Below are 26,599 nucleotides of genomic sequence, written 5' to 3'. Positions count from 1 at the left end.
AGACCCCCCGTGTCGGCGATCGCGGCAGATCGTTAGTGAATACACGTGTGACCCGATGACCCGGAGATACAAGGTGATCGGGGGTGTACAATACACCCCCTATCAACCACTGTATCTATGGGGAGGTGGCAATTTCATTTCATCCACCCCCCCCCCCCCCCAGAAGCGCTGCTATTAGCAACCGGCAGGGGAGGGGTTAACTGCATCTTCTGGCAGCTCTGCCGTTAACGGAGTTCAGTCAGCGGGCAAAGCTGCTCGAAGGTGCCAGGGACCCCCCCTCTGTGCGATCAGAGCCCCCTCAGGGAAGAAGATCTGCAGGGACAGAGCAGGGAAAGAATACACTCTAGGGCAAGGTGGGAGTGAGTGTAAAAAAATAAATAAAATAAAAATCCCCCCCGACCCCCTAATAGGTCCCCAAGGGTCCACCACAAATTTTTCAGTGTGAGCCGGGCCCTATTAGGGGTTCAGGGCGCTGCATTTGCCCCCTCATATTTTTTTTTTCCGCAATTTTTTTTCCTCCCTTATATAACGGTGTGTGATTTCTAATCACACACCGTTATATCGAATAGTTACACCAAGCACTCACTACATGCATCCCCGCCCCCCACACACAAGGCGATGGCTCGCCAGGCATTTTTGGCAGCGGAGGCATACGCTTTTCTTGCTTCCGACTCCGAATCTGTCAGTGAGGACGATGAAGATCCAACATTCTTGTGTTCTTCATCGTCCTCCTCATCATCTAGTACTGATGGTGGCGGAGACGCCGCCAGGCGAGGCCACGCACCCCCCATGAAAGTGGCCCAGTGGCCGGCACTAGGACGAGCGACAATGCCGCTCGTACTAGGAGTCCGACCCCCCCCCCCCCCCCCAGGCGATTTTACCGGAGCCCCTTTCCGGTGAACCTGTCTGGAGACCCCCAGAGGGTTATAAGCCACGGGTCTTGGAGTTTGTTGGCGACTCCGGAATCCGAATTGACACTGCTGGGTTCACTAGATTTGACTTTTTCAGTTATTTTTTCAGTGACAGCCTGGTCAATCTAATGGTGGAGCAGACGAATCTGTACGCCAGGCAGTTCATCGCCCACCACCCTAATTCTTTTTTGTCCAGGTCCAATGAATGGTACGCCATCAGGGCAGCCGAAATGAGGACGTTTTGGGGCCTCGTGCTGCACATGGGCCTGGTCAAAAAGCCAAGTGTCAGGCAGTACTGGAGCGGGGACATCCTATACCAGACCCCGCTGTACAGTATGGCCATGGCACGGAAGCGGTTCAAGGTCATTCGAAAATGCCTTCATTATGCAGATAATGAGGCATGTCCACCCCGAGGTGATCCCGCCTATGACCGGCTTTACAAAGTGAGGCTGGTCATCGATCACTTTGGGGCCAAATTTTTGGAGGACTACGTACCGCTCAGGGACCTCTCTGTAGATGAGTCTCTCATCAGTTTTAAGGGGAGACTCATATTCTGCCAGTATATTCCCTCGAAGCGGGCGCGGTATGGCATTAAGCTTTATAAACTTTGTGAGAGTACCTCCGGGTACACTTACAAGTTTAGGGTGTATGAGGGACGAGATTCCCTTATTGAACCCTCAGATTGTTTCCCCACTCTGGGCGTTAGCGGGAAAATCGTTTGGGACCTTATGTACCCATTGCTGGATAAGGGTTTCCACATGTACTTGGACAACTTTTATACCAGCATCCCTCTCTTCACATCCCTTGCCGCCAGATCCACGTCCACTTGTGGGACCGTGCGGAAGAATCAGAAAGGCCTCCCTCTAAATTTTCTGCAGACACCTATGCCCAAGGGTGAGTCCCGTGCCCTTGCCCATAAAAACCTGTTGCTGGTCAGGTATAAGGATAAGAGGGATGTCCTTATGCTGACCACTATTCATGGCAATGGCAGCTCACCTGTCCCTGTGCAAGGTACCACAACAACGTTCCTCAAGCCCGATTGTATTCTGGACTACAATCGGTATATGGGGGGACTTGATCTTTCTGATCAAATCCTGAAGCCATATAACGCCATGCGGAAAACACGTGTATGGTACAAGAAAGTTGCGGTCTACTTGGTACAGGTTGCCATGTACAACTCTTTTGTACTGTACCAGAACACTGGCAGCACAGAGACATTCCTCCGGAGTTCAGAAGGAACTGAAGTTATAGGTGCCAGGATCGTCCCAGGCCAACACTTTCCAGGTGAGATCCCCCACACTGGAAAGAAGGGACGAACCCAGAAAAAAATGCAGAGTATGTCACAGGAGGGGAATATGGAAGGATACCACCTATCAATGTGACACTTGCCCCGATCATCCGGGCCTCTGCATTAAAAACTGCTTCAGAGAGTATCACACTTCCATGCGGTACTAAATTTTCCCTTTTCATTTACATTTTCCATAATTTGACCCCAATGTACCAAGTCCAGAGTACATTCCACATTTTAATCCCATAAAACCACTAAATTGCCCCAAAAAAAAAATTTCTGCAAAAAATAAATAAATAAATAGACTGATAAGACCTGGGGGTATTTTTTCAAAAAAACAGGTCATGGGTCACGGAGTCACTATCATCGGGGACTTTTTATGTTGCCTCAAATGCGCAGCGCGCCCTCTCCACCTTTAGCGGGGTGCGCATTTGAGGCAACAGGTTAGGGACGGCCACACACGTCACATTCCCAGAATGATTATTAAGAACATAGGGTTTGGGGTGGGCATATTCTTTAGTTTTGGCTATGCTCTGGGTCATCATTCTGGGAACATAACCTGTTTTATAATTTTATGTCCCACTGTACCCCATTTTAGTAACTTACCCCATGTAACGCCCCTTGAGGGGGGGTCCCACTGCTCTGGCTCCACAGGCAGTGATTTTGAAGCTCAAGGCCCCTGACTGCACTCCTGTTCTTCTGTGACCGGTCCAGATATGAGGTATGTCCTTATTCCAAAGAAATGTATTTACAAATTTAATTTTTTTTGCTGTTCTGGCACTAAATGCGACATGCCCCCTCATTTCAGCAAAATTTGCAAATGTGACTCCTTCTCTTCTGAGCATGGTAGTGCGCCTGCAGTGCACTTGACGTCCACACATGGGGTATTACCATACTCAGAAGAGATGGGGTTACACATTTTGGGGGGCATTTTCTCCTATAACCCCTTCTAGAAATCTAAAATTTGGGGAAAAAACTGCATTTTAGTAAAAAAAAAAAAAAAAAAAAAAATTTACACATCCAATGTAGTCAAACACCTGTGGGGTGGTAAGGCTCACTGGACCCCTTGTTATGTTCCTTGAGGGGTGTAGTTTCCAAAATAGTATGCCATGATAGGGGCACGATAGGGGCTTCCTTGCGACATGCCCCCCAAAAACCATTTCTGCAAAATGTGCTTTCCAAAAGCCAAATGTGACTCCTTCTCTTCTGAGCATTGTAGTGCACCCGCAGTGCACTTGATGTACACACATGGGGTATCACCATACTCAGAAGAGATGGGGTTACAAATTTTGGGGGCATTTTCTCCTATTACCCTTTGTAAAAATGTAAAATTTGGGGGAAAACCAGCATTTTAGTGAAAAATATATTTTTTTCATTTACACATCCAACTTTAACGAAAAGTCGTCAAACACCTTTGGGGTGTTAAGGCTCACTGTACCCCTTGTTACGTTCCTTGAGGGGTGTAGTTTCCAAAATAGTATGCTATGTGTTTTTTTTTTAACTGTTCTGGCACCATAGGGGCTTCCTAAATGCGACATGCCCTATAAAAACCATTTCAGCAAAATGTGCTTTCCAAAAGCCATATGTGACTCCTTCTCTTCTGAGCATTGTAGTGCGCCCGCAGTGCACTTGACGTCCACATGGGGTATTACCATACTCAGAAGAGATGGGGTTACAAATTTTGGGGGGCATTTTCTCCTATTACTCCTTGTAAAAATTAAAAATTTGGGGGAAAACTAGCATTTTAGTGATAAAAAAAAATTTAATTAACACATCCAACTTTGACATAAAGTCGTGAAACACCTGTGGGGTGTGAAGGCTCACTGTACCCCTTGTTATGTTCCTTGAGGGGTGTAGTTTCCAAAATAGTATGACGTGTTTTTTTTTTTGTTTTTTTTTTAACTGTTCTGGCACCATAGGGGCTTCTTAAATGTGACATGCCCCCCAAAAACCATTTCAGAAAAACTCATTCTTCAAAATCCCATTGTCGCTCCTTCCCTTCTGAGCCCTCTACTGCGCCCGCCGAACACTTGACATACACATATGAGGTATTTCCTTACTCGAGAGAAATTGGGTTACACATTTTAGGAAGATTTCTCTCCTTTTACCCCTTGTAAAAATTCAAAAACTGGGTTTCCAAGAACATGCGAATGTAAAAAATGAAGATTTTGAATTTTCTCCTTCACTTTGCTGCTATTCATGTGAAACACCTAAAGGGTTAACACACTTACTGAATGTCATTTTGGATGCTTTGAGGGGTGCAGTTTTTATAATTGGGTCATTTGTGGGGTATTTCTAATATGAAGGCCCTTTAAATCCACTTCAAAACTACTGGCCCCTGAAAAATTCAGATTTTGAAAATTTTGTGGAAAATTGCTGCTGAACTTTGAAGCCCTCTGATGTCTTCCAAAAGTAAAAACTTGTCAACTTTATGATGCAAACATAAAGTAGACATATTGTGTATGTGGATCAATGTATAATTTATTTGGGATGTCTATTTTCCTTATACGCAGAGAGCTTCAAAGTAAAAAAAATGCAACATTTTCAATTTTTTCATCACATTTTGGAATTTTTCACCAAGAAATGAAACAAGTATCGACAAAATTTTACCACTAGCATAAAGTAGAATATGTCACGAAAAACAATCTCTGAATCAGAATGAAAGGTAAAAGCATCCCAGAGTTATTTAATGCTTGAAGTGACAGTGGTCAGATGTTCAAAAAATTGCCGGGTCCTTAAGGTATATTTGGGCTGGGTCCTTAAGGGTTAAAGGGGTACTCCGGATAGCAAAAACTATTCACATATTACGACCCCTTACAACCAGTCTAACTGTGTTGTAATATACACCTATTACCTGTACTGGACAGTTTTCCCTCTTGGAATATGCTATGATAGGCAGGAAGGGAAGAAAAACCTGCAAACCTCTGTCTACTTTGTCTTCTTCCCCTGCGATCAGTCACTTTTTCCTATCCTATTAGGGCAGGGAGTCCGACCGTGGAACCCTTGTGATCTCCTTCCTGGCACCCCAGCTCTCCGGAGCTGTGTTGACAACCGCACAGAGCTATGGCTGACACGCTGTCTCCATGCATCTCTCTGGGAGAGCCATAGATAAAGCACTCGTGTATTTCCGGCTCACCCATAGAGATGTATAGAGCAGTGGCTTCTCCGTGCATGGGGAGGGACGCCGGGCAGGAGATCACAGGGGTTCCCAGCAGATAGGGAATAAGTTGTTATAGGAAAACTGTCAGCCAGTTCACCAACACTAATGCCAATACACTGGGTTATAGTGTGGGTGAACAGGGGTCACTTATTTATTTAAAACATTTTTTTTTGGGGGGGGTTGGGGAGGTTTCTTGACGCAAGTTTTCGTCCGCTAAAGTAATTTTGGCCTTCATTTGCGCTCCGAAAGCGGGTCCCCTGCTGGCAGCCCTGCTTTGGGTTCCAGAGGAAGAGGGGCCTTAGCCTGCCCCCCTTGTTGGCATATTCATTTTCCCCCTGAGCACAGCGCTCTGTCTGCAGAGCGCATGCGCTGAATTTTTTACCCAGCTCTCACGTCCTGATGACGTGAGAGCTGTGCGTCGGGAGAGCGCTCTGTGCAGTGTAACTGCGCATGCGCCGGTCCCTCGCAACACCCGGAAATCGGGAGTAGCAAGACACCAGAAAGAGGTACTTCCGGGTGTAGCGAAGGACAGGCGCATGCGCAGTTACACTGTGCAGAGCGCTCTCCCGATGAACAGCTCTCAACTAATCACGATGTGGGAGCTGTGTTCAGGGGGAAAATGAATATGCAAACAAGGGGGGCAGGCTAAGGCCCCTTCCTCCGGAACCCAAAGCAAGGCTGCTGGTGGGGGACCCGCCTTCAGAGCGCAAATGAAGGCCAATATTACAGAACTTTAGCGGGCAACAACTCAGCGGCAAGAAAACCTAAAAATAAAAAATAAAAAAAAAGCAAGTGACCCCTGTATGGACTCCTGTTCACCCAGACTATAACCCAGTGTATTGGGTTTAGTGTGAGTGAACTGGCTGACAGTTTTCCTTTAACCTCTTAAGGACGATGGATGTGTATACACGTCCAATGGCCCTTAACCGGGTATGACGCGGGCTCCTGATTCCTGTAGCTGGGGGCCGGCGTTAATAGCCGACATGCGGCCGGTTATTAACCCTTTAGACCGCCGCTGTCAAAGTTGACAGTGGCGTCTAAAGGTGCCTGTATTCAGTCCCTGGTGGTCCAGTGGGGTGGATTCCCCCCCCCCCCCCCGCAGCGCGATCACCTGAGGGCTTACCTCTCCTTCCGTGTCGGCTCCGGCTCTCTGAATGATACAGCTTTATCATTCGAGCGCAGAGCACACAGATGAATGGGATTGTATGTAATCCCATTGATCTGTATGGGGAATCAAATGACTCCTCCTAAAAGTCACCTAAGGGGACTAAAAGTGTAAAAAGAAAACAGTTTTAAAAAAGTTTAACCCCTTAAGGACTGGAGGTTTTTCCGTTTTTGCATTTTCGTTTTTTGCTCCTTGCCTTTAAAAAATCATAACTCTTTCAAATTTACACCTAAAAATCCATATGATGGCTTATTTTTTGCGCCACCAATTCTACTTTGTAATGACGTCAGTCATTTTGCCCAAAAATCTATGGTGAAGCGGGAAAAAAAATCATTGTGCGACAAAATTGAAAAAAAAAAAACGCTGTTTTGTAACTTTTGGGGGCTTCCGTTTCTACGTAGTACATTTTTCGGTAAAAATGACACCTGATATGTATTCTGTAGGTCCATACGATTAAAATGATACCCTACTTATATAGGTTTGATTTTGTCGGACTTCTGGAAAAAATCATAACTACATGCAGGAAAATTACTACGTTTAAAATTGTCATCTTCTGACCCCTATAACTTTTTTATTTTTCCGTGTATGGGGCGGTATGAGGGCTCATTTTTTGCGCCGTGATCTGAAGTTTTTAACGGTACCATTTTTGCATTGATAGGACTTATTGATCACTTTTTATTCATTTTTAAATGATATAAAAAGTGACCAAAAATGCACTATTTTGGACTTTGGAATTTTTTTGCGCGCACGCCATTGACCGAGCGGTTTAATTAATGATATATTTTTATAATTCGGACATTTCCGCACGCGGTGAAACCACATATGTTTATTTTTATTTTTATTTACACTGTGTTTTTTTTTTTATTGGAAAAGGGGGGTGATTCAAACTTTTAATAGGGGAGGAGTTAAATGATCTTTATTCACTTTTTTTTTTCACTTTTTTTTTGCAGTGTTATAGGTCCCATAGGGACCTATAACACTGCACACACTGATCTTCTATGTTGATCACTGGTTTCTCATAAGAAACCAGTGATCAACGATTCTGCCGGATGACTGCTCATGCCTGGATCTCAGGCACTGAGCAGTCATTCGGCGATCGGACAGCGAGGAGGCAGGAAGGGGCCCTCCCGCTGTCCTGTCAGCTGTTCGGGATGCCGCGATTAGCCGCGGCTATCCCGAACAGCTCGACTGAGCTAGCCGGGAACTTTCACTTTCACTTTTAGCCGCGCGGCTCAGCTTTGAGCGCGCGGCTAAAGGGTTAATAGCGCGCGGCGCCGCGATCGGCGCTGCGCGCTATTAGAGGCGGGTCCCGGCTTCACTATGACGCCGGGCCCGCCATGATATGACGCGTGTAACCCCGCGTTATATCGGAAGAGCAGGACCAAGGACGTACCGGTACGTCCTTGGTCCTTAAGGGGTTAAAAACACACACATGAACCCATTCCTTATTAAAAGTTTAAATCACCCCCCTTTTCCCAAATTCCATATAAAAAATATATAAACATAATAAAAATAAACATATATGATATCGCCGCGTGCGTAAATGTCCGAAATATAAAAATATATCGTAAATTAAACCCCACGGTCAATGGAGTACGCGCGAAAAAATTCCAAAGTCCAAAATAGCGTATTTTTGGTCACTTTGCATTTTATTCCTTTTTAATGGTATGAAATCAAAAAGTCCTATCAAAACAAAAATGGTACAGTTTAAAACTTCAGATCACGGCGCAAAAAATTAGCCCTCATACCACCCTGTACGCGGAAAAATAAAAAAGTTATAGGGGTCAGAAGAGGACAATTTTAAATGTATTAATTTTCCTGCATGTAGTTTTCCAAACCTATATAAGTAGGGTATCATTTTAACGACGCAGGACGTATATTTACGTCCTGCGCCGACTCCCGCGATATGAAGCTGGGTCGCGCTGCGACCCCACATCGCGTCGGTCCCGGCGCTCATCAACGATCTCGATCTCTGCAATGTGCGGTATTAACCGTTTAGAAGCTGCGGTCAAAGCTGACCGCCGCTTCTAAAGCGAAAGTGAAAGTATCCCGGCTAGTCAGTCGGGCTGTTCGGGACCGCCGCAGTGAAATCACGGCGTCCCGAACAGCTTGTAGGACACCGTGAGGGCCCTTACCTGCCTCCTCGGTGTCCGATCGACGAATGACTGCTCCGTGCCTGAGATCCAGGCAGGAGCAGTCAAGAGCCGATAACACTGATCACAGGCTTGTTAATACACGCCACTGATCAGCATAGGAGATCAGTGTGTGCAATGTTATAGGTCCCTATGGGACCTATAACACTGCAAAACAAAAGTTAAAAATAAGTGTTAATAAAGGTCATTTAACCCTTTCCCTAATAAGTTTGAATCACCCCCCTTTTCCCATAAAAAAAAAAATAAAACAGTGTAAATAAAAATAAACATATGTGGTATCGCCGCATGCGTAAATGTCCGAACTATAAAAATATATTGTCAATTAAACTGCACGGTCAATGGAATTTTTTGGCGTGTACTCCAAAGTCCAAAAAAGCATATTTTGGTCACTTTTTATACCATTAAAAAATGAATAAAAAGTGATCAAAAAGTCCGATCAAAACAAAAATCATACCGATAAAAACTTCAGATCACGGCGCAAAAAAGGAGCCATCATACGGCCCTGTACGTGGAAAAATAAAAAAGTTATAGGGGTCAGAAGAGGACATTTTTAAACGTATACATTTTCCTGCATGTAGTTATGATTTTTTCCAGAAGTACGACAAAATCAAACCTATATAAGTAGGGTATCATTTTAACCGTTTGGACCTACAGAATAATGTGTCCTTTTTACCGAAATATGCACTTCATAGAAACGGAAGCCCCCAAAAGTTACAAAATGGCGTTTTTTCTTCGATTTTGTCGCACAATGATTTTTTTTTCCGTTTCATCGTGAATTTTTGGGTAAAATGACTAATGTCGCTGCAAAGTAGAATTGGTGATGCAAAAAATAAGCCATAATATGGATTTTTTGGTGGAAAATTGAAAGGGTTATGATTTTTAAAAGGTAAGGAGGAAAAAACGAAAGTGCAAAAGCAAAAAAACGCTTGGTCCTTAAGGGGTTAAGTACTGGAGTTCCCCATTTTATGGACACTACCAGCTTCATTTTTGCATTTTTGTTTTTCCCTCCTTGCCTTCTAAAACCCTTACCCTTTATTTTTCTATCTACAGTATAGACCAATATAAGGGCTTGTTTTTTTTCATGAGCAATTGTACTTTGTAATAACACCTTCAATTTTACCATAAAATGTACAGTGCAACCCAAAAATTTTATTTTGTTGGGAAATTAAAAAGAAAACCACAATTTGCAAGGTTTTGGAGGGTTAAGTTTTTGCACAATGCACTTAAGGGTGACATTTTTTCTTTTATTCGGTTGGTTAATATGATTACAAATTTTGCATGTTTAAAATTGCACTATTCTGACCTATACGAGGCTGTATGAGGGTTGCCCATAGCAACCAATCGAATTGCTTTTTTTTTTTTTTTTTTTTTTAAGAGGCCTTTTGTAAAAAATTAAAAATAAAAACTCCCGAACACAACCTCCAAGAGGATCCTGCGAGTAAAAATGGTCAACTTGACCAACATTTAAAGAAAATTTATCAAAAGACAAACGTACTTTGCGTTTCAAAATTGGTCCAATTTCTTCCTCAGGTAGGACATGAATAACAAAAGAGCAAATTTAAATACCCATGACATTCCATCATGTGACCTTTAACCCTTCGGGAGATAGTGTTAAACTTAAAGATCCAGTAAGACTCCCTATTGATAAAAGCCTGGAATCTGTTCGGAACACTATCTGGTAAAGACGCAATGATCAATAAATGTAAAACCTTTGTGTTCAAAACACATGACTGTAGACACTCTGCTTCATAAAGCCATTATGTATATTTGCCCGATGCTTGTTCATCCTTGAATGCAATGTCTGAACCAGGGCTGTGGAGTCGGTAGATAAATGTTCCGACTCCGCAGTTTTTTGTACTTCAGACTCCAACTCCCCGACTCCGACTCCTCTGTATCAATATGGGAATGTATTTATAAACACTTAGGCTGCTTTCACACTACAAAATCCTCAGTTTTTAAACATCCGTAGGAAGATCCGTGTGAAAATCGGCTGAAACCGGCAGCAACAAAATCCTATACGTCCGTTAGAAAATCCCATTATAATCTATGGGATTTTCTAATAACCGTATTAATCCATTATAGTCTGTTATTGAGAACGGACGTTAGTTTGTTATAAAAGATAGTTACGGAAGAAATAGTTCAGCTGCCGTTTTCAGCTGATTTTCACACGGATCTTCTTACGGATGTTTAAAAACGGAGGATTTTGTAGTGTTAAAGAAGCCTTACAGTTGAATCCAAGAAGCTGTTCCAACAAGTTCTTCTTGGCTCTTGTAGCAGAGAGATAAGCTGCTGCCTTTTACTTTTTGTGTGCTGATCTGCTGCTGAAGATAGGGCAGTGGGAGGATCCAGGAAGGGGCATATATTATAAAACATGATTTCCCTTGTAGAATCCCATAATCATGTTTAAAGTTTAAGCTAACAATCAGAGTTTACAAGTTTTTATAGTCTTAGCTGTATGGCAGCAGTTTTTCCAATGGTTTACAGCTTCAGTCTTGAACTATTGACCCTCCATTCCCTTCACTTATACAAGTGTCTCTAGTCCTGCAAAAAAACATATTTACTTAATCCCTTATTAGTGAGAGGCTAGGTTACCCATGGGTTCCCTGTAACAGCAGAACACAACACTATGGAAAGTATAAGTATTGCCGCTCCTAATTGTGCGTTGCGTGCCATATAGTGAAGCACATGAAAAGCATGCTTCTTCACGGTCACTTAACGTGTTCGTTTTGTGGTTACGTGAGGCACTGCATGCATTGGTCTTTATTCTTACAGTAGAGAAGTCTTTAATTATAATTTTTTGTGAATTGGGACATTTTAACTTGTTTTTTTTTATTCCAATCTAAATTTTGTAGGAGTCGGTGCATTGTTTGCCGACTCCAGGTACCCAAAATTTTGTCAGACTCCACAGCACTGGTCTGAACGGTGCTTCCAATATATTGAGCTTCCCAGTCACAAATAGTTAAATACACAGCATATTGTAATCCACAGGTAAAGGGTTTCTTACCCTAAAACATTCCCCCATTGAGTTAGAATGTAGAGATACTTCACCGGAGGCCAAAATCCATGCACGGCACAGGTAGCCACTTACTTCTCGACGGAAGGTGCCCGGCTGTTGATCACATGATCATTTTATGCCAGTTGTCCCTATGCGCTCATCACTAGTCTCTAAAGCTGGACACATTCTACATTGGTGCAAGGAGGCTCTTCAAATTGCTAGCTCTCAGGAGAGTTATTCCAGACTTTGGAGGAATTTGTTTTCTCAGAATAGGATCCAGTTTAAAGGGGTGGTACTCTGGAAAATGTTTTTTTTAAATCAACTGGTGCCAGAAAGTTAAACAGATTTGTAAATTACTTCTATTTAAAACTCTTAATCCTTCCAGTACTTATCAGCTTCTGTATGTTGCACTGGAAGTTCTTTCCTTTTTGAATTTCCTTTGTCTGACCACAGTGCTCTCTGCTGACACCTCTGTCCATTTTAGGAACTGTCCAGAGTAAGAGCAAATCCCCATAGCCTATCCTGCACTGGACAGTTCCTAAAATGGACAGAGGTGTCAGCAGAGAGCACTGTGGTCAGACAGAAAGGAAATTCAACAAGGAAAGAACTTCCTGTGCAACACATAGCAACTGATAAGAACTGGAAGGATTAAGATTTTTAAATAGAAGTAATTTACAAATCTGTTTAACTTTCTGGCACCAGTTGATTTAAAAAAAAATGTTTTCCAGGGAAGTACCCCTTTAAGGACTGGCCAATGGTTAGATATAATCTGTATTCTAATCTGTTTTGAGGGGGGAGCAACAGCCGGTTCTTATGACGTTTCTTTACGAGTTGTGCCGGAATTAGCACAACTTGTGTAGGTAAGTCAATCATTGACTTTTACTTTGACTTTTGACTGTGCTTATTGGGTTGGATTCACCAGTATTTTGGGATCCCTGTATCCTGTGAACTGAACTCCTTGAAGTTTGGTACCAAGAGCTGCACCCCATAGGTGTTTGATTCTACTTTAAAATATGGACTTTGATCGTAATCGTGAGTTGGAAATCTGTTAACCGATCTGCAGAGAATTTCTTCCGAACTATATGCATCTGATATTACCGCACCGTGTGAATTATCATTCACTGATTTGACAAGTGACTGATTTAGTACATAAACTCGAAAATACATGGTATTAATGTTTTTATTCTTACAAATGTATCTGAAGGAAAAGATTACACCTCGAGGGCTACAAATGCCGTTCATCACAATGGGAAAATTTTATATGGAATCTGTATCTGTTGAAATGATTAATAGGATGTTGGCTTAAAGGAAAACTATACCTAATAAATGTGGATTAGAAGCCAGTATATAGAGGGATTAATTAAAAACCTTTTGTAATACCATATAATTTAAGAAAATTGATAGGAACTATCTAACCAGTTAAAAAAAAATTGAAGCAGAATTAACAAAAATGTTTGGAACAGTGAAGATTATAAATCCAACCAAATAAGAAAATGGCCTAAATTTTATCGAGATCTAGTGGGGAAAAAATTCAGAGAAATGGTTTAAAAAGAAATCCTATTGACAAGAAATTTAAAAAGAAAACTTCACTACGCAAAACCGCAGATGGTTATCTGGACCGGGTCCACAGAGGAATAATCCCTCTTCAAACAATCATGAGGTTGCAATTTCTATGGGGAAAAAAAAATGGGTTCAAGAATGATTGTCAACTTCCAATGGATGAGTAATAATGAGAAGAATAAAAATCTAATACTCTAACCTACAGGTCATTGTACTTTTGTACCCCCCCCCCCCAAATTGGATAACCTTTCAAGAGGTAAAAGAAGAGGTTTAAAGAGTTTGAGAACTAATTTTAATTTGAGTATACGCCCCGCTGACAAAGGTGTGCTATGGTACTATTAGATAGGGAGACATATATAATGGAAGCCATACGTATTCAGATGAGAATTATTATGAAGTATTAACAGTTAATCTTTTCATGGATCATTTTATGGAATGAGATTTTAACTCTTTTCTGCCATTATCAATAACCTGTATAATAACATAGTAACACAGTTTTTAAGGTTAAAAAGCAGAGTCCATTGACTTTAACCTAAATTTATGCAAGTTTGTTTATGGGGCTCTTTGAGTCCCTCTACATCGCTCCGTCTCGCTGGCCTGGTGATATTCACCGTTATAGGAGATTTATAGACTATTTAATTTTTATTTGGACAAGCATGATGGTGGAGGATTTAGATTTTTTTCAGCACCTTAATAAAAATTCTTGGGGTTTAGTTTTTACACCTAGCGTCTCAGATTCTAATATGGTATTTTTGGATTTGTAAATTTTCAGAAATCCGGAGGGGAGTGTTCACACATGAACACATTTCAAGAAGGGAGACTTAAATAGCCTCATGGATTCTAGGAGTTGTCATTTCCATAAGTGGATATTTAATATGCCTTATGTACAATATCGCAGGCTGATTGTTTATTAAAGTAGTTATCAGATGTGCAATTTTTTCGCAAACATTTTCCAAGAAAAAGGTTATTCCTAGGGCATTTTAAAAACTGCTTTACAAAAAACACATTCTTTAATATAGCTTGATTATGTGACACTGCAGGATTTTTAAAAGGCACCTAACTTATCATGGGGAGGTTTCAAGTTTGCATGGGGGGAGGGGAGGATGTGTGTGAAGGAGACATATTACACAGGCTGGGGATGTATAGACTGCAGTGGAATAAATATCATACTGGGGATGATTTATATGTGTGTGTGTGTGTGTGTGGGGGGGGGATCTCCTGAATGACATGCTGGGAGTTGTAGTCCCTGTTATGTGTGCTTATGCTAGTGTTTCCAAACCAGTGTGCCTCCAGCTGTTGCAAAACTACAACTCCCAGTATGCCCTGACAGACTTTGGGCATGCTGGGAGTTGTAGATTTGCAACAGCTGGAGGCACACTGGTTGGGAAACATTGTATCTAGCCTATTCAGCATACACATCATGTTACACCAGTGTTTCCCAACCAGAGTGCCTCCAGATGTTGCAAAACTACTACTCCCTTCATTCCCTGGTTGGGAAACACTGGCATACACACACATAACAGGGACTACAACTCCCAGCATGTCATTCAGGAGTCCCCCCCCCCCCCCCTCACACATAGAAATCATCCCCAGTATGATACTTATTGCCTGTAGTCTATATACCACCAGCCCCTGCAGTGTAATATGTCTCCTCGCATATATAAATCATCCCCAGCCCATGCAGTGCAGTATGTCTCCTCACATATATAAATCATCCCCAGCCCATGCAGTGCAGTATGTCTCCTCACATATAGAAGTCATCCCCAGCCCCTGTAATGTAATATGTCTCCTCACATATAGAAATCATCCCCAGCCCCTGCAGTGTAATATGTCTCCTCACATATAGAAATCATCCCCAGCCCCTGCAGTGTAATATGTCTCCTCACATATAGAAATCATCCCCAGCCCCTGCAGTGTAATATGTCTCCTCACATATAGAAATCATCCCCAGCCCCTGCAGTGTAATATGTCTCCTCACATATAGAAATCATCCCCAGCCCCTGCAGTGCAGTATGTCTCCTCACATATAGAAATCATCCCCAGCCCATGCAGTGTAATATGTCTCCTCACATATAGAAATCATCCCCAGCCCGTGCAGTGTAATATGTCTCCTCACATATAGAAATCATCCCCAACCCCATGCAGTGCAGTATGTCTCCTCACATATAGAAATCATCCCCAGCCCGTGCAGTGCAGTATTTCTCCTCACATATAGAAATCATCCCCAGCCCGTGCAGTGTAATATGTCTCCTCACATATAGAAATCATCCCCAGCCCGTGCAGTGTAATGTCTCCTCACATATAGAAATCATCCCCAGCCCCTGCAGTGTAATGTCTCCTCACATATAGAAATCATCCCCAGCCCCTGCAGTGTAATATGTCTCCTCACATCTAGAAATCATCCCCAGCCCCTGCAGTGTAATATGTCTCCTCACATATAGAAATCATCCCCAGCCCCTGCAGTGTAATATGTCTCCTCACATATAGAAATCATCCCCAGCCCGTGCAGTGTAATATGTCTCCTCACATATAGAAATCATCCCCAGCCCCTGCAGTGTAATATGTCTCCTCACATATAGAAATCATCCCCAGCCCCTGCAGTGTAATATGTCTCCTCACATATAGAAATCATCCCCAGCCCCTGCAGTGTAATATGTCTCCTCACATATAGAAATCATCCCCAGCCCGTGCAGTGTAATATGTCTCCTCACATATAGAAATCATCCCCAGCCCCTGCAGTGTAATATGTCTCCTAACATATAGAAATCATCCCCAGCCCCTGCAGTGTAATATGTCTCCTCACATATAGAAATCATCCCCAGCCCGTGCAGTGTAATATGTCTCCTCACATATAGAAATCATCCCCAGCCCCTGCAGTGTAATATGTCTCCTCACATATAGAAATCATCCCCAGCCCCTGCAGTGTAATATGTCTCCTCACATATAGAAATCATCCCCAGCCCGTGCAGTGTAATATGTCTCCTCACATATAGAAATCATCCCCAGCCCGTGCAGTGTAATATGTCTCCTCACATATAGAAATCATCCCCAGCCCCTGCAGTGTAATATGTCTCCTCACATATAGAAATCATCCCCAGCCCCTGCAGTGTAATATGTCTCCTCACATATAGAAATCATCCCCAGCCCCTGCAGTGTAATATGTCTCCTCACATATAGAAATCCCCAGCCCCTGCAGTGTAATATGTCTCCTTACATATAGAAATCATCCCCAGCCCCTGCAGTGCAGTATGTTTCCTCACATATAGAAATCATCCCCAGCCCGTGCAGTGCAGTATGTCTCCTCACATATAGAAATCATCCCCAGCCCCTGCAGTGTAATATGTCTCCTCACATATAGAAATCATCCCCAGCCCCTGCAGTGCAGTATGTTTCCTCACATATAGAAATCATCCCCAGCCCGTGCAGTGTAATATGTCTCCTCACATATAGAAATCATCCCCAGCCCGTGCAGTGTAGTATGTCTCCTCACATATAGAAATCATCCCCAGCCCCTGCAGTGCAGTATGTTTCCTCACACATCTCCTGCTCAGTGCTTTCCCTGTGCAAACTTGAAACCTCCCCCATTAGGTCCTGTGTAAACAGAGCAGGGGGGGGGGGGAGGAGCTGTAAGCAATAAGAAGGGCAGAGATTTAGCACAGTAGGGCGTGATATGGGCAGGCTTTGGGGGCGTACATTATGTTACAGACTTGAGAGGAAGTCATTTTTTTCATAGTGAAGAGGATGATAGGAGCTCTGGCTCCATAACCAGGAAGTGCTGCTATTTTCACAGTGGCATAACATACAAACGGGATGGGGCAGACATATAATTAAAAGTGCGGTGGCATCATGGTGTCAAGTCTAACCTGTGGCAGGTACTTATTTTCAGATTTTTCACTATTGGATATCTCCTTTAAGGACAATTTTATTTTTACGTTTTCGTTTTTTCCTCCTCGCCTTCAAAAAATCATAACTTTTATATTTTCATCCACAGACCAGTATGAAGGCTTGTTTTTTGCACGACCAGTTGTCCCTTGTAATGCCATCACTCACTTTACCATAAAATATATGGCACAACCAAAAAAATACTATTTTTGTGGGGAAATTAAAAAGAAAACCGCAATTTTACTAATTTTGGAAGGTTTCGTTTTCACGCTGTACAATTTACGGTAAAAGTGACGTGTTCTTTATTCTTTGGGTCAATACGATTAAAATGATACCAATGATAATATACTTTTCTATTACTGTTGCGCTTAAAAAAATCACAAACTTTTTAACCAAATTAGTACGTTTAAGATCCCCCTATTTTGAAGACCTAGCACTTTTTAATTTTTTCGTATAAGCGGCGGTATGTGGGCTCATTTTTTGCGCCGTGATCTTTACTTTTTATTGATACCATATTTGCTTGTATAAAACTTTTAATACATTTTTTTTTTTTTGGGAATAAAATGTTATAAAAAAGGCAGCTATTTTGGACTGTTTTTTTTTTTTTTTTTTAATGTTCACGCCGTTCACCGTACGGTATCATTAACATTTTATTTTAATAGTTCAGATATTTACGCACGCGGCGATACCAAATATGTGTATAAAATATTTTTTAACACTTTTTGGGGGTGAAATAGGGAAAATGGGGCAATTTACGTTTTTATTGGGGGAGGTGGTTTTTCAATTTTTTTTTTTTACTTTTTTACTTTTATTTTTACACTTTAATAGTCCCCATAGGGGACTATTTATAGCAATTATTCGATTGCTAATCCTGTTCAGTGCTATGTATAGGACATAGCACTGATCAGGGTTATCGGTCATCTTCTGCTCTGGTCTGCGGGAAGGCAGATCAGAGCAGAAGACTCCCGGAAGACAGCGGAGGCAGGTGAGGGGACCTCCGGCTGCCGTGCTGGATGATCGGATCACCGCGGCAGCGCTGCGGGCGATCTGATCATCCAATTAAGTTACCGCGATCCTGCAGATGCCGTGATCGGCATTGATCATGGCATCTGAGGGGTTAATGGCGGACATCCGCGGGATCGCGGGTGTCCGCCATTACCGGCCGGGACCTGCCGCGCATGATCCGGGCATCGCTCCGATGCCCGCGGTTATGCTTAGGACGTAAATGTACGTCCTGGTGCGTTAAGTACCACCTCACAGGACGTACATTTACGTCCTGCGTAGTAAAGGGGTTAAATAGCCTCCTTTTTGTTAAATATAATGTGTCCCGCTTTAGAGAATAGTGATGAACGCATAGAGACAACTAGCATAAAACAATCGTGTGATCAAAAGCCAGGCACCTTACGTTGGGGCATCAGCCGCTGCCTGTGTTGTGCATGGATCTCTGCCTCTGGTGAAGTATCTCTCTATTCTAACTCCACGGGGGAATGTTTTAGGCTAGGTTCACACGGCGGAATTTCCGCCTGCAATTTCAAAGCGGAATTCTGCTTACTAAAATGTACAGTATAGTGAATGGGTTTCCGTTCACAAATTCACACTTCAGAATTTGTGAAGCAGAATTTGTGAACGAAAATCCGCTTGGAAATTTCCGCCTGAAGATTGGCGTTGCTCATTCTTCAGGCGGAAATCCTTGCGGAACACATTGCAGTCTATTGGAGACTGCAGTGTCCGTACGGTACTAGCGCCGACTGATTCTATCAGCACTGGCCACACTCTGAATCTCCGGACAGAAACTTTCTTCCCGGAGATTCTGCAGTGTGAACCTAGCCTTAGGGTAAGAGACCCTTTACCTGTGGATCACAATATGTTGTGAATTTATCTACTTGTGACTGTGGAGCTCAATATGTTGGACACATTGTTCAGATGGTGCGTTCAAGGATGAACAAGCATTGGGCAAATATCCACAGTGGTTTTATGAAACACTTTCTCCCACCATGTGTGTTTTGACACATGGGGTAACACACAGGTTTTAAATTTATCCATCATTCAGTCTATACCTGTTTGTGTTGCGAACAGATTCCAGGCTTTAATAAATATGGAGTCTTACTGGATCTGTAAGTTTAACACTTTATCTCCTGAAGGGTAAATTAAGTAATTGAACAAACCTCTGTGTAAATGTGTTTTGTTTTTGTTTTTTTTGTTTTTTTGTGTGTGTATACATATATTCGTTTAGGTGTTTTTATAATTATAATTGAGATTCATATATTTCATATATATTTGAGGTTTATTTAAATGAGTTATCTCACTTTTGGTTCTATGATGGATTGTCATGGGTATTTAAATCAGCTCTTTTGTTATTCGTGTCTTACCTGAGATAGAAACTAGACCAGTTTCGAATGCTAAGTACGTTTTGTGTTTTGATAAGTTTTCTAAACGTCTGTCAAGTTGACCATTTTTAATGGCAGCCCCCCAGTTTCCTCTTGGAGGTTGTGTTCAGGAGTTTGTATTTTTGCTATCAACGCCTTGGAGTGTTCGAAGAGGGAGCAACAGCTTGGTATTATCACGTTCCTTTACGAGTTGTGCCAGAATTTGTACAACTTATATTCGGTCTTTGACTTTTACCTACACCTGTGCTCATTTGGAAGGATTCACACAAGGGAGCGCTTTGTATTGTGTTTTGTTTTTGTAAAAAAATAAAGAAACAATATGATTGATTGCTATGGGAAATTGGTCAACTTTTTCTCTGCACAATTTTCCCATATGTCCTTAAGGGGTTAATCTATCTCCACTCACTCAGTGTTGTGCCCACTGATTTAAACTGAGCATAAATCACAACCCAACATAGTCTACACTCCCTAGATTCATGCTGCCGTGACATATTGAATATGTGCTTTGGATAGCCTTGGGCCATATGGGGAGATGTGTGGCTGACCATTTACTTGACGGGTCGTTTGCTCATTCATCGGCTGATCACAGGCCCTTTTACACAGGGTGATGTCAGCCCGTTTGCCCTATAATTGCCATGTGAAATGCGGCCCAAATGGTTAAAGTGTACTTCCAAAGTTCAGCTCCCGCTTGATCTTTAGATGAAGTGTGAAGATACTTATTCCTCAGTGAGCAGTACAGTTGCTGAGGCACACATACAAACCCCAGCAAGTTCGGTGCACAAGCTAATTTCTGATCTAACTTGTGCCCGAATCTCGCTGGGTCTGAATTGGTTTTTGGTGTTCCACAAATATGACAAAGTAAAAATGTAATGTAAACTTAATGCATAAGTGTATTATTTTGTACTCAAATAGCAGAACAAAGAATGGGGAAGAAATAGCTGAATATTATTCTTCTGTCCCACATTTTGATTCAAGTTATTTAGAATATATAGTTGATTGCTAAAGAATCAATAGCCCTCCTTTTTTAAAAAAAATTTTTTTATCGAAAAGTAAAAAACCATCGGCATTACAAAAAGGAAAGGCAGGCAAAAGTACAGACATATCAAAAAGTACAGTTCATATTGCCTATCCAATAAACATCTGCATTTAAGAGCTAGCCAATTAAGAACCATGAACAATAAAACAAGCACCTGTGGGCGCCAAAGGAACACATAGGTAGGTCGACTGTCGTCACACATCACAAATCAAGTATACACCCATAAAAGTTAAGACTCATGTTTTTACCTCCAATAAATCTAAAGACTTGACAGCACTGGTTCCTGCCTTTTTTTTCCCTGCAATGTAATTTTATGTCTGTTAGGACCCCATATAAAGGTAGTGAATAGAGAATGCAAGGTAGTGAAAAAAAGGACTTAAGGACAGTTACAGCTGAGTGGTCCAAGATATGTAGGCACTTAGGGAGAATGATCAATTTAATCAGATTAAAGCGGCCCGCCAGGGGAAGAGATCCCCACTAGTGGAACTTATCATGTATATAGGGCAGCAATGGCATAACATTGGTAGCTAAAGAGGGATCCTTATTAATGTAGACTTCCAGGTATTTGAACGTGGAGACCACTGCCAGACCACACATCACCAATGTCCCAGATGATTCCAAGAGGGGCATAAAGGCAGACTTTGACCAATTAATACATAGCCCAGAAAAAGTACCAAATCTGTCAAGTAATTGTATAGACTAGGGTAGCATCACATCTGTTCGAGACATAAAAAACACCATGTCGTCAGCATAAAGACCAATATGCTCCTCCCCTCCCCCCAAGGACATACCAGTGTAGAAGCTATCTTGTCTAATAAGCAGCGCCATGGTCTCCACTGCCACCACAATAAGAAGCAGAGACAGCGGGCACCCCTGCCGTGTGCCCCTTCCCAAGGCAAAGGACTGAGAACATATACCATTAACAAGTACCTGTGCACGAGGCCCCCGATACAAAATAGAGACCCAGCGTCTAAAATTTGAGCTGAAACCGAATCTAGTAAGTACTTCCGAGAGTTACCCCCACTCGACTGAGTCAAAGGCCTTGGCCGTATCAAGTGCCGCCAAGGCCCAACCACCATGATAAGCCACCCCCACCTGGACAGCCACTTGCACTCTTCTAATGTTATCTGAGGTGGATTTACCGGGCATATAACCCTGCTGGTCCAGGTGAATAACAGATAAAATCACCTGGTTTAGATGGTTGTCCTATTCAATAGCAATGAGTTTATATTCTAAATTTAACAAAGAGATAGGATGGTTAGAACCACAGTCAGTGGGATTCTTATTTGGTTTTAAAAGCACTTCAATTGTAGCATCATATAAGGAAGAGGGAAAAGCCCCCTCCCTAAATGCCACTGTATACAGTACATATCTAGAAGCGCTGGTAAGAGCGTTTCAGAATACCGAAGTTAAACCTCCAGAGGGAGACCATCCGGTCCAGGAGATTTACCCTTGGCCATGTCAGAAACAGCATCTTGTAGCTCAAGCAATGTAAGGCTGGGTTCACACCACGTTTTTCAAATACAGTTACCGTATACGGTTTTCCGCTAAAAAACGTATGGCAAAAACCGTATGCAACCTTATACAACCGTATGACTCCACATTAAAACGTATACGGTTTTTCCCCCGTACGGTTCTATCCGTTTGCATCAGTTTTTGCCAACGGTTTTGCTATTTTGTTGGAATTAGTTTTCCAGCAATTTAATAAAGTTATTATTGTTCTATTGAAATTCCAATCTGCGCATGTGTCAACTCCAAAAACGGATTAGAAAAAACGTGTGCAACCGTATTCTGAAATTCTGTGTACGGTTCTCATAGACAACAATGTTAAAAGAACCGCATATGGTTCGCATACGGTTTTCCAACCGGAGGCAAGAACGTGGTCGACAGCGTTTTTGCCTACGGTTGAAAAATCGGCAAAACCTTATCCGAGGCAAAACGGATGCAACCGTACACAACATTTGGAATACGCTTTGCAATGCATTCTCTATGCATACGGTTTCGGATACGGTCGTATACTTTTTTTTGCGGAAAACCGTATACGGTTACTGTATTTGAAAAACGTGGTGTGAACCCAGCCTTAGAGGGGAATCAAGAAATTCTCGCTGTTCAGATAAATAAAGAGTAGGAAAGTCTATGGCATCCAGGTAGGCATGTAGTTGTGCATCATAACTTACTTTAGATGTATATAATCAGCATAAAAGGAGGAGATCTGGCCGGCAATGTCGGAGCTGTCAACCAACATGGAACCATCTAAGGCCCAAATCTTAAAGGAAAGCTGTCAGCTTTCTCCCCCCGCACTAACCAGTGGTACTGGCTGGTAGTGTAGGGGATGCTGATCAGTTTGATGCTTACTGTGCCCGGATCCACCGCGCCGTTTGGCCGTAATCTTCTATTTTCGGTATATGCTAATGATGTGCTAACTGGCACCGGCCGGGCTAACTGGCACTCTGACGTCAGTGCCGCAGTGCTGCCCTGCTCATCAATATTCTCCCCTCCCTCCGCCTCTCCCTCTTTTCCCCGCTCTGTAATGAAGAGAGAGGGGATGAATATTGATGAGCTGGGCGGCGCTTTGGCCAGCAGCACTGATGTCAGAGTGCCAGTTAGCCCAGCAGGTGCCAGTTAGCAACTCATTAGCATATACCAAAAATAGAAGATTACTGCAGAACGGCGCGGCACATGCGGGCACGGTAAGCGTGAAACTGATCAGCGTCCCCTGCACTAGCAGCCGGCACTGCAGGTTAGTGTGTGGGGAAAAAGCTGACAGTTTTCCTTTAAGATTAGGTAGAGCAGCAGAATGCTTCCGTACTAAATGTGCCAACAGTTTACTAGACTGATTTCCATATTCAAAATAAAAAATGTTTGTAAAAAATAATTTCTTAAATAATTTTCTCATTTAAATGAACCATGTAAAAATTGCCCATAGAGCATTACCTGTTTATTGGCCTCTGAGGGGTCTGCGATTTTTACCGCCTTCATCTCCAAGCACTTACCAGCCAGCTCCACCTCCCATCTAGAAGTATCCCTCTTAATGAAAGAGATTGTAGAACGAAGGCACCCATGAAGGTATGCCTTCATAGTCTCCCACACCATATCAGATGAGCCCTCAATCAAATTATGCTGTAGAAACACTTAGTTGATCTGGGATTCTATCAGTGTCACCAATAAGCGCCAACCAAAAGGGATGGATTTTACACCTCCTAGGGCCCGAAGAACTAAACACAAGGGGGAGTGGTCCAATATAGCTGTGGGTTCATAGGCGACACTTTCTACCTGTGCATAACATAGGGCATTAAAGAAGGCCAAATCAATGCAGGAGAGGGCATTTCTGCCAATAGTGAAACAGGAGTATACACTGGATAGAGGGCAGCAGAGTCGGAAAGTGTCATGCCACCCCACCTCCTACAAAAGTGAGGAGAGCAGAGTCAAGTGAGTTCCCGAGACCTCGGGCAGCCCCCTAGGGTTATGTCTATCTAGCACAGGGTTAGGTACCAGGTTGAAATCTCCAATACAGAGTGCGCAGGCGGGGCGGTAACCAGCAGCAAAAGCTATGGCTTGGTGCACAATATCCAGGGTAGCCGGGGGAGGAACGTACACAAAAACATAAGCATGTATGAAAATGAATCTACCCTGAGGGTCCTTACGGACAACAGTAGGTTCCCACTTGACAGACCTTTAGACAAGGACAGGCACCCCCCGAGAGAAAGAGGTGTGAAAAGTATGTTGTGACCATTGTACCCAGGGGCGAGAAAGTAAATGGATTCTGTCTGGAGTCATATAGGTCTCCTGATGAGCTATTATCTGAGGGTTAAGTTTATAGCCCTCCTCTTTTGTTATGAATCTTTGTTTTGACTGAGAAGTGGAGAGTGTGTCAAGAACACAGTCGTTCTATGTACTGAAAAAACAGTTATTTGTGTTTTGATAATTGAAATCTGCATTTTTCCAGCCATTAGTTGTGAAGATCCTGGACCAGTGCAAAATGGAAAGAAGGCATCTGGGTTTGTTGGACCGTACACATGGAAATCTTCAGTGAGTTACCAGTGTGACCCAACTTTTGTCATGAATGGTTCTAGTTCAGTCACCTGCACCGTCGACAGTCGGTGGGATCCTGATATCCCAGAATGTCTGAGTGAGTATTTGTCACTTCTTGTTCAACCTATAACACTGCAAGGCAGCTTCTTCTAGATCACTATTTTATTCAGTTTAATAAAACTTGCCTAAAATTGAACCTATTCATGTCCCAAATACATGCTAAAATACATAATTGATAGGAAAATTTTGGCATATATACATGTCTATCTGTTTACCAACTCATCTGTTACAATATAAAGAGAGCTATCATCACATTAAAACTAAACATCTTTCTGCAAACATCTTTAAACATCTTTAGAAAGGCAGAGGTGTAGCACTGCCTTCCATCAAGTTATATTATCTATCTCGCCAGGTAGAGCATCTCTCTCTATGGCTCTTACATGATCCTGATAGAATCGGGGCTAAATGATTAGCCCCTTTTAATACATCCTATTCTTACCCCCAAGTCTCCGTGGCTTAAATCTACGGCAAGCTCCTTTTAGTGTTGGATAAAATTTTTTATTTTATCTAAGTAGTAAGAGCTCATTCACACTACAGAATCTCTGCCTGGTATTATAACTCAAATTTGAAAAAGCAGCTTCTTACTGTCCATTGACCTGCATGTATGAGACTGAGCTAAAGAATTTTATTTCATCTTATTAAATGTACATTGTTTAGTATTCATTGGTCAAGTTATCTGCTTAAGGAAACCTATGACTGATTAGGATACAATTACTACTTTTTGATTAATCCTGGCGTGCCATTAGTTATGAGCCATCAAAACTGCTTAGAAAGCCAAGCATAGATCAGGGAGGGAAGTTTATACTTCCTAATATCTCAGCCATGCAGCTTGCATGATCTAGATTAATATTGTTGAAGCTCCCGGTTGCTGTTGCCACCAGTGCCCAGGGGACAGGCTCTTCTAATTTAGGGCCCCGAGCTCTTTGTATTGAAAGGGTATCCAGACCCTCTCTGAGTTGTGACTGATGGTTTGAGAGTCCAATCAGGAGACTGTAATATGACACACTGATCGCTGTATTGCTCCTCATTTCTTAGGTGTCTGTGATCCTCCCCCCAATAATTACGATTATGCAGTACTTAAAGAACAACACATTGCCGGTCGCAATTACTTTGACAAAACCACTGTTGAATACAAGTGCAGAACAGGATATGAAATAGATCCTAACAAAAATAATATTATTACATGCATGGGAAGAAGTTGGTCTGCGCTTGCTACGTTTTGTTCACGTAAGTAATTTATTTTGTACTTTATATTTCTAAAGGTTTTTTTTGTGTGTGTGTGTGCTAAAAAGTCAAGGTGACAATTGTGCATCTTATTTGCAGCCGTCTCTTGTGGTGATCCTGGGAATGTAGCGAATGCAGAAAAGTTGGCTCCAAAATTCACTTTTGGATCCAGAGTGGAGTATAAATGTCACGAAAGGTAAGTTTTATTTAACTTGTGTGTGTGTGTGTGTGTGTGTATATATATATATATATATATATATATATATATATATATATATATATATATATATATATATATATATATATATCCTTAAAAATGGTGTTAAAGGAGTAGTCCAGTGGTGAACAACTTATCCCCTATCCTAAGGATAGGGGATAAGTTGCAGATTGTGGGGGGTCCGACTCCTGTACAGAGCCCCAACAGCCCGCGGGAAGGGGGCGTGTTGACCTCCGCACGAAGCGACGGCCGACACGCCCCCTCAATACAACTCTATGGCAGAGCCGAAGCGCTTACTTCGGCAATCTCCGGCTCTGCCATGGAGATGTATTGAGGGGGCGTGTCGGCCGCCGCTTCGTGCGGAGGTCGACACCCGCTATCTGGCCGGAGAGCCTGGCCCCTGTACAGAGAGATCGCAGGGGGCCCCAGCGGTAGGGCCCCCCGCGATATCAAATTTATCCCCTATCCTTAGGATAGGGGATAAGTTTTTCACCACTGGACTACCCCTTTAAGGGAGGTTGTCACCAGA

The 26,599-nt window shown here is 42.5% G+C and overlaps 1 protein-coding gene across 1 annotated transcript in view; it reads left to right on the top strand.

Annotated features, from left to right (window-relative positions):
- The window catches only part of LOC130356424 (CUB and sushi domain-containing protein 3-like), a 136,182-nt gene that overhangs the window by 57,039 nt on the left and 52,544 nt on the right, over window positions 1-26,599 (top strand). The window contains exons 8-10 of the mRNA XM_056557955.1: window positions 24,484-24,666; window positions 25,665-25,856; window positions 25,953-26,049. Of these exons, the coding sequence (XP_056413930.1) occupies window positions 24,484-24,666; window positions 25,665-25,856; window positions 25,953-26,049 (472 nt within the window). The remainder of the gene's footprint in view (window positions 1-24,483; window positions 24,667-25,664; window positions 25,857-25,952; window positions 26,050-26,599) is intronic.

Source organism: Hyla sarda, chromosome 2, assembly GCF_029499605.1.
Source record: "Hyla sarda isolate aHylSar1 chromosome 2, aHylSar1.hap1, whole genome shotgun sequence".
Classification (NCBI taxonomy): domain Eukaryota; kingdom Metazoa; phylum Chordata; class Amphibia; order Anura; family Hylidae; genus Hyla; species Hyla sarda.
This window is presented reverse-complemented; position numbering and strand designations above follow the sequence as displayed.